We start from the raw sequence: 12,788 nt of genomic DNA, 5'->3' as shown, positions 1-12,788 counted from the left end.
GGGTAACATTTCCAGCTTCACTAACATCCCGCGAATGCCAGGGATTGGACTGCCTAACTTGAAAAACCCCGGGGGTCCCAAAACACCACGCCAAGTTGTCGGCCGTGTAGGAAACGGGATCCGGCACAGTCCGCCTTCATCATTAAGGGTTGTTTGGACTGGTGCAAGGTGCCCACTATAACTAGTCGACAGCATATGCCAGGCCAACTTCTCACATTGGTGGGCAGCGGTGGGATTCAAGCTTGCTATTGCTTTACCAGATAATCTCTTTGAGTGACTAACTGAAAACCACTAAAGGTACATAGTATGAGAAGTTGGCCTGGCATATGCTGTCCACTAGTTCTAGTGGGCACCTTGCACCAGTCCAAACAATCCTTATTGATGATAGGTTAAAGACAACCTTTATTGAAAACTATCTTAGTGGTAGCTGTGGAGAGCAGCCTTCTGGCTAAGTCTTGAAGGAGTGTAAAGCAGCTTGGTTTACCAGATTATAACTTCTTGAATGTCTAAATGAAAAGAGAACCACACATAGTATATATATATATAAAATATATGTATTTATTACTAAACACTCTCTAGTAATCTCTTTATGAGATTACAGAGCAAAGAACACACTTTAAATGCAATAGAACTTCAGTAAATAGCACAATATACATTGGGCCCTAGGGGCGTATCAAACCATATATTAAGAAAGTGGTAAAAGAACAATGACTTAAATAGACACCAGGCCTAGAGCCTGTAGAATCACTGGGATCACAAGGAACCACCCAAGGTAGTGACACAGGGGACCCACAGGGGAAGTGTGCAGTGTGAGAACACAGCCGCGAGATGCTGTTAACTTCTATGGGGAAAGTCGCAGTTGGAATTTTAAAGATTAAGGACACTTAGGAGAGGACTTTGAGCAAACCCCTTTAGACTTAAGGGGTTCTAGGGTCAACACCAACAGGAGCATCAGAGTACTCGAGTTACCTCACCCAGGGAAGCCGGGTGCATAGGTGTCTTTTAGTGTCGGGAATTGTCGTTGATTTCAATGGCGATCTGCTGCAAAGGGCTGCTGCCGTGGGGAAGAAAAGTGTCCGGGTGATCCAAGCCTGGATCGAAGATGTGAGGAACCTGAAAGCAGAGGGAACAGAGTCTGGGTCACTTGCCAGTGACCAGGGGAACGATAGACGAATGCCCACCGATGACGGGTGATTTCAGGTTGAAGAGGGGAAGCTTGACTCTGCAGCCACGAGTACCTTAGGTGTCGACGATTACCAGGAGCTAGATTCGAGGTGTCCCACGAAGGATGTTGAGTGCTGCAGCGTCGGTGCCCGCAATGGACACAACAAGCCTTGGCAACAGCAACCCAGGCAGAAAGAGAAAAAAATGCTTCGGTGTGGGCCAGCAAGGTCCAGGGGACTCACCAAGTGGTGGAGGGTCAGGGCACGTCGGGAGCAACCAGGGAAGCCCAAGGAAAGTCAAAGTTGCCTTCTCAGGGACCCACCAATTGACGTACCAAGGATCGCGAAGGTACCTCGAGCAAAAACACAAAGGGCCAGCTCACTGAACACTTGTGGCGTGTAGGCCAGCAATCTTCGGTGGAAAAGGTGTTTGGGGTCTGGGCTACAAGTAACCCAATGCACAGCCTCAAGGAACATCGAGAAGCTGATGCATTTGCAAATGTGCACGGTGTCCAGGGGTACCAAATAGGGCTGCGGGTCTCAGCTTTGCTGGGGACTCAGGTCGGCTTCAGGGAAGTCTGGAAATCCACCTCCTGTGTTGCAAATACTTCAGAGTCCGGCGGGAGCTTCAGAGAAGCATACCGGTCAGATGTGTCTTTGGTGCCTGCCACCCAGGGGAGTAACTCCTTTACTCCAAGGGAGATTCTTCAGTCATCCAGCTTCGTGTAGATCATCGAATTTCCAGGATTCAGAATCAGAGTTTCGTCCAGGTGTAATCTAAAGTCATGTTGGCAGGTGTTCCTATCTTATACCCAAGGAAAAGGTGGGCCAAACTCTGGGGACCCACCTATGGGAGGGTTTGGAAAGGGGTGGCTACACCCATTTCCTTCGTCCAGTTTCACCCAGGTGTGATGTGTGTACACCCAGGTGTGATGTGTGTACACCCAGGTATAATGTGTGTACACCCATGTGTGATGTGTGTACACCCAGGTATAATGTGTGTACACCCAGGTGTAATGTGTGTACACCCATGTGTAATATGTGTACACCCATGTGTAATGTGTGTACACCCAGGTGTAATGTGTGTACGCCCAGGTGAAATGTGTATACACCCATGTGTTCCATGTGTAATGTGTGTACACCCAGGTGTAATGTGTGTACACCCAGGTATAATGTGTGTACACCCATGTGTGATGTGTGTACACCCAGGTATAATGTGTGTACACCCAGGTGTAATGTGTGTACACCCATGTGTAATATGTGTACACCCATGTGTAATGTGTGTACACCCAGGTGTAATGTGTGTACACCCAGGTGAAATGTGTATACACCCATGTGTTCCATGTGTAATGTGTGTACACCCAGGTGTAATGTGTGTACACCCATGTGTAATGTGTGTACACCCAGGTGTGATGTGTGTACACCCAGGTATAATGTGTGTACACCCAGGTTTAATGTGTGTACACCCAGGTGTGATGTGTGTACACCGATGTGTAATGTGTGTACACACATGTGAGATGTGTGTACACCCAGGTTTAATGTGTGAACACCCAGGTGTAATGTGTATACACCCATGTGTCCCACGTGTAATGTGTGTACACCCATGTGTGCTGTGTGTACACCCAGGTGTAATGTGTATACACCCATGTGCCCCATGTGTAATGTGTGTACACCCATGTGCCCCATGTGTATTGTGTGTACACCCATGTGTGCTGTTTGGTACACCCATGTGTCCCATGTGTAATGTGCGTACACCCATCTATAATGTGTCTACACCCGGGTGTAATGTGTGTACACCCATGTGTCCCATGTGTGTACACCCATGTGTGCTGTGTGTACACCCATGTGTCCCATGTGTAATGTGTGTACCCATGTGTAATGTGTGTACACCCAGGTGTAATTGTACACCCAGCTTTAATGTGTGTACACCCATGTGTAATATGTGTACACACAGGTGTAATATGTGTACACCCAGGCTTAATGTGTGTACACCCATGTGTAATGTGTGTATACCCAGGTGTAATGTGTGTACACCCATGTGTTATGTGTGTACACCCATGTGTCCCATGTGTAATGTGTGTACAACCAGGTGTAATGTGCTTATACCCAGGTGTAATGTATAACGTGTGTACACAGACGTTTGATGTGTGTACACCCACATGTGATGTGTGTACACCCATATGTCCCATGTGTAACATCACAGGCGGTCCCAAACCGAGTTACACCCTCACCTTGAATGTTAGTACTACCCAGCGTACAATGATTGCATGAAGGTACTCTTAGGATATCACAGGCGGTCCCAAACCGGGTTACACCCTCACCTTGACTGTTAGTACTTCTGAGAAAACAATTATTGTATGACGGTACTCCACGACATCACAGGCGGTCCCAAACCAGGTTACACACTCATCTTGAATGTTAGTACTACCCAGCGAACAATGATTAAATGAAGGTACTCTCATTACATCTATTACACACTATACATATCTCAGCTGAAACGTGAATGGAATCGGATGAAAGTTACTCGCACAGGATCTTTACCTATCGGACTGTAATCTTTCTGGGGATCTTCTGCCCTCAGTCCTAGAGGAATGAGCGCCACCAATGCTCTCTGAGAGTGAGCTGAGTGCCACAAACACTTTTGCCTGGTGGGGATGGGTTCTTGTACAGTGGGGAGAAGAGATGGTCACTGGAGGGGACAGTGAGGAGAAGAGATGGTCACTGGGGGGACAGTGAGGAGAAGAGATCGTCACTGATGGGGACAGTGAGGTCCAAGGATGGTCACTGGTGGGGACAGTGAGGAGAAGAGATGGTCACTGATGGGGACAGTGAGGTGCAAGAATGGTCACTGGTGGGGACAGTGAGGAGAAGAGATGGTCACTGGGGGACAGTGCGGAGAAGAGATGGTCATTGATGGGGACAGTGAGGTGCAAGGATGGCCACTGGTGGGGACAGTGAGGAGAAGAGATGGTCACTGGGGGACAGTGAGGAGAAGAGGTGGTCACTGGTGGGGACAGTGAGGTGCAGGGATGGTCACTGGTGGGGACAGTGAGGTGCAGGGATGGTCACTGGTGGGGACAGTGAGGAGAAGAGATGGTCACTGGGGGGACAGTGAGGAGAAGAGATCGTCACTGATGGGGACAGTGAGGTCCAAGGATGGTCACTGGTGGGGACAGTGAGGAGAAGAGATGGTCACCGGGTGGACAGTGAGGAGAAGAGATGGTCACTGGGGGGACAGTGAGGTGAAGAGATGGTCACCGGGTAGACAGTGAGGAGAAGAGATGGTCACTGATGGGGACAGAGAGGTGCAAGGATGGTCACTGGTGGGGACAGTGAGGTGCAGAGATGGTCACTGGGGGGACAGTGAGGTGAAGAGATGGTCACCGGGTGGACAGTGAGGAGAAGAGATGGTCACTGATGGGGACAGTGAGGTGCAGGGATGGTCACTGGTGGGGACAGTGAGGTGCAGGGATGGTCACTGGTGGGGACAGTGAGGAGAAGAGATGGCCACTGGGGGGACAGTGAGGAGAAGAGCTGGTCACTGATGGGGACAGTGAGGTGCAAGGATGGTCACTGGTGGGGACAGTGAGGTGCAGAGATGGTCACTGGGGGGACAGTGAGGTGAAGAGATGGTCACTGGGTGGACAGTGAGGAGAAGAGATGGTCACTGATGGGGACAGTGAGGAGAAGAGCTGGTCACTGAGTGGACAGTGAGGAGAAGAGCTGGTCACTGATGGGGACAGTGAGGTGCAAGGATGGTCACTGGTGGGGACAGTGAGGTGAAGAGATGGTCACCGGGTGGACAGTGAGGAGAAGAGATGGTCACTGATGGGGACAGTGAGGTGCAGGGATGGTCACTGGTGGGGACAGTGAGGAGAAGAGATGGTCACTGGGGGACAGTGAGGAGAAGAGATGGTCACTGGTGGGGACAGAGAAGTGCAGGGATGCTCACTGATGGGGACAGAGAGGTGCAGGGATGTTCACTGATGGGGACAGCACAGTTTTCTGAAGGAGGCGGAGTTGGGGCTGACCTGGAGGAGGCTGGCACTAGGAGTGCTGCAGAGCCCCCCCCCCCCCTCCCTCTCCCCCTGAGCCCCTCCCTCACCTGGCCCCTCCCGCTCGCCCACCTGCCCCCCGCCCTCTCCCCCGCCCCCCCGGGCCCCTCTCCCTCCCCCACCTGCCCCAACCCCCCCCCCCCCCCGGGGCCCCCTCTCACCAGTGTCGGAGCTTCTGCTGTAGGAGGCCGGGGGTCTTGTCCGACGCGCAGTGAAGGCACCACATGGCTCCGCGGATGCTCCTCTATCCTCCGCGGCCTCTAGGCGCTTCTGCTGTCCCGGGCGCCTCGAGTGCTCGCTGCCCCCGCCCTCGGCGCCTCGATGGCCGCCTGCCACAGCCCCTTGGCTGTCCTCTCCATCAGCATGCCCGGGGTCTCCTGTCCAGGGTATTAGGGGGGTCTCCAGACCGAGGACCTCTAGCACCTGCCCCAACATGCCCCCCAGCCCCCGTAAGGCACCTCTGCCCCCCCCCCCCCCCAGAGACCCCTACCGCTGCCCGGGCACCTCTGGGGCCGTCTACAGCATAGCGCTTCCTCCCGCTCTGGGCCCTTCTAGCGCCTCCTGCCGCTCTGTGCCCTTCTAAAGCCTCCTGCCACTCTGTGCGCTTCTAGCGCCTCCTGCCACGTTTGGTCCTTCTAGCGCCTCCCGCCACGCTTGGCCTTTCTAGCGCCTCCTACCACTCTGGGTCCTTCTAGCGCCTCCAGCCACTCTGTGCGCTGCTAGCGCCGCCTGCCACGCTTGGCACTTCTAGCGCCTCCTGCCACGCTTGGCCCTTCTAGCGCCTCCTGCGACTCTGGGCGCTTCTAGCGCCTCCTGCCGATTTGGACCCTGCTAGCGCCTCCTGCCGCTCTGTGCCCTCCTAGCGGCTCCTGCCACTATTCTAGTGCCTCCTGCCACTCTGGGCGCTTATAGTGCCTCCTGCGACTCTAGGCACTTCTAGTGCTTCTTGCCACTCTGTGCCCTTCTAGCGCCCCCTGCTACTCGTGGCTTTTCTAGCGCCTCATATATCTCTGTGCCCTTCTAGCGCCTCCTGCCACTCGTGGCTTTTCTAGCGCCCCCTGCCACTCTGTGCCCTTCTAGCGCCTCTTGCCACTCTGGGCGCTTCTAGTGCCTCCTGCCACTCTGTGTCCTTCTAGCGCCTCCTGCCACTCGTGGCTTTTCTAGCGCCTCATACCACTCTGTGCCCTTCTCCTGGCGCTCTGTTGGGGGCCTTCTGCCAGGCTTCACCCTCTAGTGCCTCGAAGCAGCCCTAGCGCCATTTAGCACTCGCTGTCTCTCATCCATCTTATGTCTGCTGGTGACCTCTGGAGCCCCCCATGGAAGACGATGCTGCCCCCACCCCTGCTGTAGCACTCTGCCTCTACCCCCACAGGCCCCACCTCTCCTGGAGTACCCCACCTCCCCCCACCTCTCCTGGAGCACCCACCGTCTCCTCCCACCTCCGCTGGAGTACCTCACCTCTCCTGGAGCACCCCACCTCTCTCCCACAGGCCCCCCCTCCCCACAGACGGACCTTCAGCTCGCCCCGGTGCCCGCTCCGCAGCGCCCCGAAGCCTCCTCTCGGCGCTCACCCAGATCTCTCTTTCCCCCCAGGTCCGGTCCGCCCTCCTGGACCCCGAGCATCCGCTGCCCTCACACCAAGGACTGCAAAGAGAGGAGGGAGCGCCGGGCGGGGGAGGGAGGGAGGGGAGGGGGAGAGGAGGGGAGAAGGGAGGAGAAGGAGAGCAGAAGGAGGAGAGAAGGGCGGAGAAAGAGAGCAGGAGGAGGAGAAAGAGAGCAGGGGGAGGAGAGAAGGGAGGAGAAAGAGCAGGAGGAAGAGAAAGAGAGCAGGAGGAGGAGAGAAGGGAGGAGAAAGAAACAGGAGGAGAGAAGGGAAGAGAAAGAGCAGGAGGAGGAGAAGGAGAGCAGGAGAAGGAGAGAAGGGATTAGAAAGAGCAGGAGGAGGAGAGAAGGGAGGAGAAAGAGAGCAGGAGGAGGTGAGAAGGGAGGAGAAAGAGCAGGAGGAGGAGAAAGAGAGCAGGAGGAGGAGAAAGAGAGCAGGAGGAGGAGAGAAGGGAGGAGAAAGAAACAGGAGGAGGAGGAGGAGAAAGAGAGCAGGAGGAGGAGAGAAGGGAAGAGAAAGAAACAGGAGGAGGAGAGAAGGGAGGAGAAAGAGAGCAAGAGGAGGAGAGAAGGGGCGGAACAAGGGCAGATGAGAGGACTGCAAGGAGGGAACAGGTAGGAGAGGAGGAAGCACGTGGGAGGGGAAGGTGGTGAAATAGAAGGGGCGGGAGAAAAGTAGAAGAGAGAAGGAACTGGAGGAGAGGAGAAGAGAGAAGGAACTGGAGGAGAGGAGAGGAGAAGAGAGAAGGAACAGGAGGAGAGGAGAGGAGAAGAGAGAAGGAACAGGAGGAGAGGAGAAGAGAGAAGGAACAGGAGGAGAGGAGAAGAGAGAAGGAACTGGAGGAGAGGAGAAGAGAGAAGGAACTGGAGGAGAGGAGAGGAGAAGAGAGAAGGAACTGGAGGAGAGGAGAGGAGAAGAGAGAAGGAACAGGAGGAGAGGAGAAGAGAGAAGGAACTGGAGGAGAGGAGAGGAGAAGAGAGAAGGAACAGGAGGAGAGGAGAAGGGAGAAGGAACAGGAGTAGAGGAAAAGAGATAAGGGGTAGAAGGAAAGGAGAAGAGAGAAGAAACAGGAGGAAAAGAGAAGAGAGAGGGGCAGGAGGAAAGGAGAAGAGAGAAGAAACAAAAGGAGAGAGAAGAGAGAAGGAAAAGGAGGAGACGAGAAGGAGAAGAAACAGGAGGAGAGGAGAAGAGAGAAGGAACAGGATGAGAGGAGAGGAGAAGAGAAGAGACAGGAGATGAAAAGAGAGAAGGAACTGTAGGAGAGGAGAAGAGACAGAAGATGAAAAGAGAGAAGAAACAGGAGGAGAAGAGAAGAGAGAAGGAACTGGAGGAGAGGAGAAGGTACTCAGAGACAGTCTGCGAGCTACTCAGAGATAGCCTGCGAGCTACTCAGAGACTGCCTGCGAGCTATTCAGAGACAACCTGCGGCTCCTGCACTGTGCGGCCCCAGCTACTCCGAGACAGCCTGCGAGCTACTCAGAGACAGCCTGCGAGTTACTCAGAGTTACTCAGAGACAGCGTGCGAGCTACTCAGAGACAGCCTGCGAGGTACTCAGAGACAGCCTGCGAGCTACTCAGAGACAGCCTGCGAGCTACTCAGAGACTGCCTGCGAGCTAATCAGAGACAGCCTGCGGCTCCTGCACTGTGCAGCCCCAGCTACTCCGAGACAGCCTGCGAGCTACTCAAAGACAGCGTGCAAGCTACTCAGAGACAGCCTGCGACCTACTCAAAGACAGCGTGCAAGCTACTCAGAGACTTCCTGCAAGCTACTCAGAGACAGCCTGCTGCTCCTGCACTGTGCGGCACCAGCTTCCCTGAGACAGCCTGCGAGCTACTTAGAGATAGCCTGCGAGCTACTCAGAGACAGCCTGCAACCTACTCAAAGACAGCTTGCGAGCTTCTCAGAGACAGCCTGTGAGCTACTCAGAGACAGCCTGCGAGCTACTGAGAGAGAGCCAGCGCGGTACTCGGAGACAGCATACTGCTCCTGCACTGTGTGACCACAGCTACTCAGAGACAGCCTGCGAGCTACTTAGAAACAGCCTGCGAGCTACTCAGAGACAGCCTGCAAGCTACTCAGAGGCAGCATACGAGCTACTCAGTGACAGCCTGCGACCTACTCAAAGACAGCGTGCGAGCTACTCAGAGACTGCCTGCTGCTCCTGCACTGTGCGGCACCAGCTTCCCTGAGACAGCCTGCGAGCTACTTAGAGACAGCCTGTGAGCTACTCAGAGATAACCTGCGAGCTACTCAGAGACAGCCTGCAAGCTACCCAGAGACAACCTGCGAGCTACTTAGAGACAGCCTGTGAGCTACTCAGAGATAACCTGCGAGCTACTCAGAGACAGCCTGCAAGCTACCCAGAGACAGCCTGCAAGCTGCTTAGAGACAGCATGTGACCTACTCAGAGACAGCGTGCAAGCTTCTCAGAGAAAGCCTGTGAGCTACTCAGAGGGAGCCTGCGCGGTACTCGGATAAAGCATGCTGCTCCTGCGCTATGAGACCCCAGCTACTCATATACAGCATGCTGCTCCTGCACCGTGAGACCACAGCTTCTCAGAGACAGCTTGCAAGCTACTCACAGACAGCCTGCGAGCTAATCAGAGACAGCGTGCGAGCTTCTCAGAGACAGCCTGCGAGCTACTCAGAGACAGCCTGCGAGCTACTCAGAGACAGCCTGCGAGCTACTCAGAGACAGCCTGCAAGCTACTAAGAGACAGCCTGCGAGCTACTCAGAGACAGCATGGGACCTACGCAAAGACAACGTGCAAGCTTCTCAGAGACAGCCTACGAGCTACTCAGAGAGAGCCTGCGCAGTACTTGGAGACAGCATGCTTCTCCTGCACCGTGAGACCACAGCTTCTCAGAGACAGCCTGCAAGCTACTCAGAGACATCCTGTGAGCTGCTCAGAGACAGCCTGTGAGCTATTCAGAGACAGCCTGCGCGGTACTCAGAGACAGCCTGCAAGCTACTCAGAGACAGCCTGCAAGCTACTCAGAGACAGCCTGCAAGCTATTCAGAGACAGCCTGCGAGCTACTCAGAGACAGCATGGGACCTACTCAAAGACAGGGTGGGAGCTTCTCAGAGACAGCCTGAGAGCTACTCAGAGAGAGCCTGCGCTGTACTCGGAGACAGCCTGCGAGCTACTCAGAGACAGCCTGCGAGGTACTCAGAGACAATCTGCGAGCTACTCAGAGACAGCCTGCGAGCAACTCAGAGACAGCCTGCCATCTACTCAGAGACAGCCTGCCAACTACTCAGAGACAGCGTACAAGCTACTTACAAACAGCCTGCGAGTTACTCAGAGACAGCCTGCCAGTTACTCAGAGACAGCGTGCGAGCTTCTCAGAGACAGCCTGCAAGCTAAACAGAGACAGCCTGCGAGCTACTCAGAGACAGCCTGTGCGGTACTCAGTGACAGCCTGCTGCACCTGCAGTGTGAGACCACAGCTACTCAAAGACAGCCTGATAGCCACTCAGAGACAGCCTGCGAGCTACTCAGAGACAGCCTGAGAATACTTAGAGACAGCGTAGGAGGTACTCAGAGGCAGCCTGCGAGCTACTGAGAGACAGCCTGCAAGCTACTCAGACACAGCCTACGAGCTATTCAGAGTCAGCCTACGAGCTACTTACACACAACCTGCGAGCTACTCAGAGACAGCCTGCTGCACCTGCAGTGTGAGACCTCAGCTACTCAAAGACAGCCTGCAAGCTCCTCAGAGACAGCCTGTAAGCTACTCAGAGACAGCCTGCTACTCCTGCACTATGAGACCCCGGCTACTCAGAGACAGCCTGCGAGCTACTCAGAGACAGCCTGCTACTCCTGCACTGTGAGACCCCAGCTACTCAGAGACAGCCTGTGAGCTACTCAAAGACAGCCTGCGAGCTACTCAGAGACAGCCTGCCAGCTACTCAGAGACAGTCTGCTACTCCTGCACTATGAGACCCCGGCTACTCAGAGACAGCCTGCGAGCTACTCAGAGACAGCCTGCTACTCCTGCACTGTGAGACCCCAGCTACTCAGAGACAGCCTGTGAGCTACTCAAAGACAGCCTGCGAGCTACTCAGAGACAGCCTGCCAGCTACTCAGAGACAGCCTGCTGCACCTGCAGTGTGCGACCTCAGCTACTCAAAGACAGCCTGCGAGCTACAAAGAGACAGCCTGCAAGCTACTCAAAGACTGCCTGCAAGCTACTCATAGACAGCCTGCTGCTCCTGCACTGTGTGGCCCCAGCTACTCAAAGACAGCCTGCGAGCTACAAAGAGACAGCCTGCAAGCTACTCAAAGACTGCCTGCAAGCTACTCATAGACAGCCTGCTGCTCCTGCACTGTGTGGCCCCAGCTACTCCGAGACAGCCTGCGAGCTACTGAGAGACAGCTTGCGAGTTACTCAGAGACTGCCTGCGCGCTACTCAAAGCCACTGTGCGAGCCTTTCAGAGACAACCTGTGAGCTACTCAGAGACAGCCTGCGCAGTACTTGGAGACAGCATGCTTCTCCTGCACCGTGAGACCACAGCTTCTCAGAGACAGCCTGCAAGCTACTCAGAGACATCCTGTGAGCTACTCAGAGACAGCCTGTGAGCTACTCAGAGACAGCCTGCGAGCTACTCAGAGACAGCCTGTGAGCTACTCAAAGACAGCCTGCGAGCTACTCAGAGACAGCCTGCACGGTACTCGGACAGCATGCTGCTCCTGCACTGTGAGACCATAGCTACTCAGAGACAGCCAGTGAGCTACTCAGAGACAGCCAGTGAGCTACTCAGAGACAGCCTGCGAACTACTCAGAGACAGCCAGCAAGCTACTCAGAGACAGCCTGCAACCCACTCAGAGACAGCCTGCTGCACCTGCAGTGTGAGACCTCAGCTACTCAGAGACAGCCTGCGAACTACTCAGAGACAGCCTGCGAGCTACACAAAGATAATCTGCCAGCTACTCAGAGACAGCCTGCGAGCTACTCAGAGAGAGCCTGCGAGCTACTCAGAGACAGCCTGCGAGCTACTCATAGACAGCCTGCGAGCTACTCATAGAGAGCCTGCGAGCTACTCAGAGACAGCATGCTGCTTCTGCACTGTGCGGCCCCAGCTACTCAGAGACATTCTTTAACTTTAAATTTGTGCATCTAATAACCCTTCACTTCTAGAGGTCACTTCTGATCTTTGTCCTGTCGAGAGGCGTAATTGATCATGTGTTGAGTCCCTTCACATGGAGAACAGATTCGGACTTGCTGGATTTTCTGAACATTAATAGAATTATTTTAAGTAGTACTACTTAGTTTCTTTCTTTCCATATACGATGCCTCAGTAAACATATATTGTCATTCTGATGTTTTACAAGTCAAAGAGGATCGCTTCCTGCTGCATCTGAGATGCAACCGTTGAAGACATTTCTGCACGAGTTTCAAGCCTCCTCACAGACCGTTGAAGACATTTCTGCACGGGTTTCACGCCTCCTCACAGACCGTTGAAGACATTTCTGCACGGTTTTCACGGATCCTCACAGACCGTTGAAGACATTTCTGCACGAGTTTCAAGCTTCCTCACAGACCGTTGAAGACATTTCTGCACGGGTTTCACGCCTCCTCACAGACCGTTGAAGACATTTCTGCACGAGTTTCAAGCTTCCTCACAGACCGTTGAAGACATTTCTGCACGGGTTTCACGCCTCCTCACAGACCATTGAAGACATTTCTGCACAGGTTTCATGTCTCCTCACAGACCGTTGAAGACATTTTTGCAAGGGTTTCACGCCTCCTCACAGACCGTTGAAGACATTTCTGCATGGGTTTCATGCCTCCTAACAGACTGTTGAAGACATTTCTGCATGTGTTTCACACCTCCTCACAGACCGTTGAAGACATTTCTGCATGGGTTTCACACCTCCTCACAGACCGTTGAAGACATTTCTGCATGGGTTTCACACCTCCTCACAGACTGTTGAAGACATTTCTGCATGGGTTTCAT

General features: G+C 54.0%; 1 protein-coding gene across 4 annotated transcripts in view; it reads right to left on the bottom strand.

Moving 5' to 3' along the window:
- Positions 1-12,788, bottom strand: part of IQSEC2 (IQ motif and Sec7 domain ArfGEF 2) — a 942,770-nt gene that overhangs the window by 324,009 nt on the left and 605,973 nt on the right. The window contains exon 1 of one of the 4 annotated variants that reach the window (XM_086940142.1): positions 5,380-5,558. The exons of the other annotated variants lie outside the window; for them this stretch is intronic. Within the exon in view, the coding sequence (XP_086796268.1) occupies positions 5,380-5,444 (65 nt within the window). The 5' untranslated portion in view covers positions 5,445-5,558. Of the gene's footprint in view, positions 1-5,379; positions 5,559-12,788 lie in introns of those variants that run through there. 4 annotated transcript variants of the gene reach the window in all.

This window comes from Lissotriton vulgaris, chromosome 10 (genome assembly GCF_964263255.1).
Source record: "Lissotriton vulgaris chromosome 10, aLisVul1.2, whole genome shotgun sequence".
Lineage (NCBI taxonomy): Eukaryota > Metazoa > Chordata > Amphibia > Caudata > Salamandridae > Lissotriton > Lissotriton vulgaris.
This window is presented reverse-complemented; position numbering and strand designations above follow the sequence as displayed.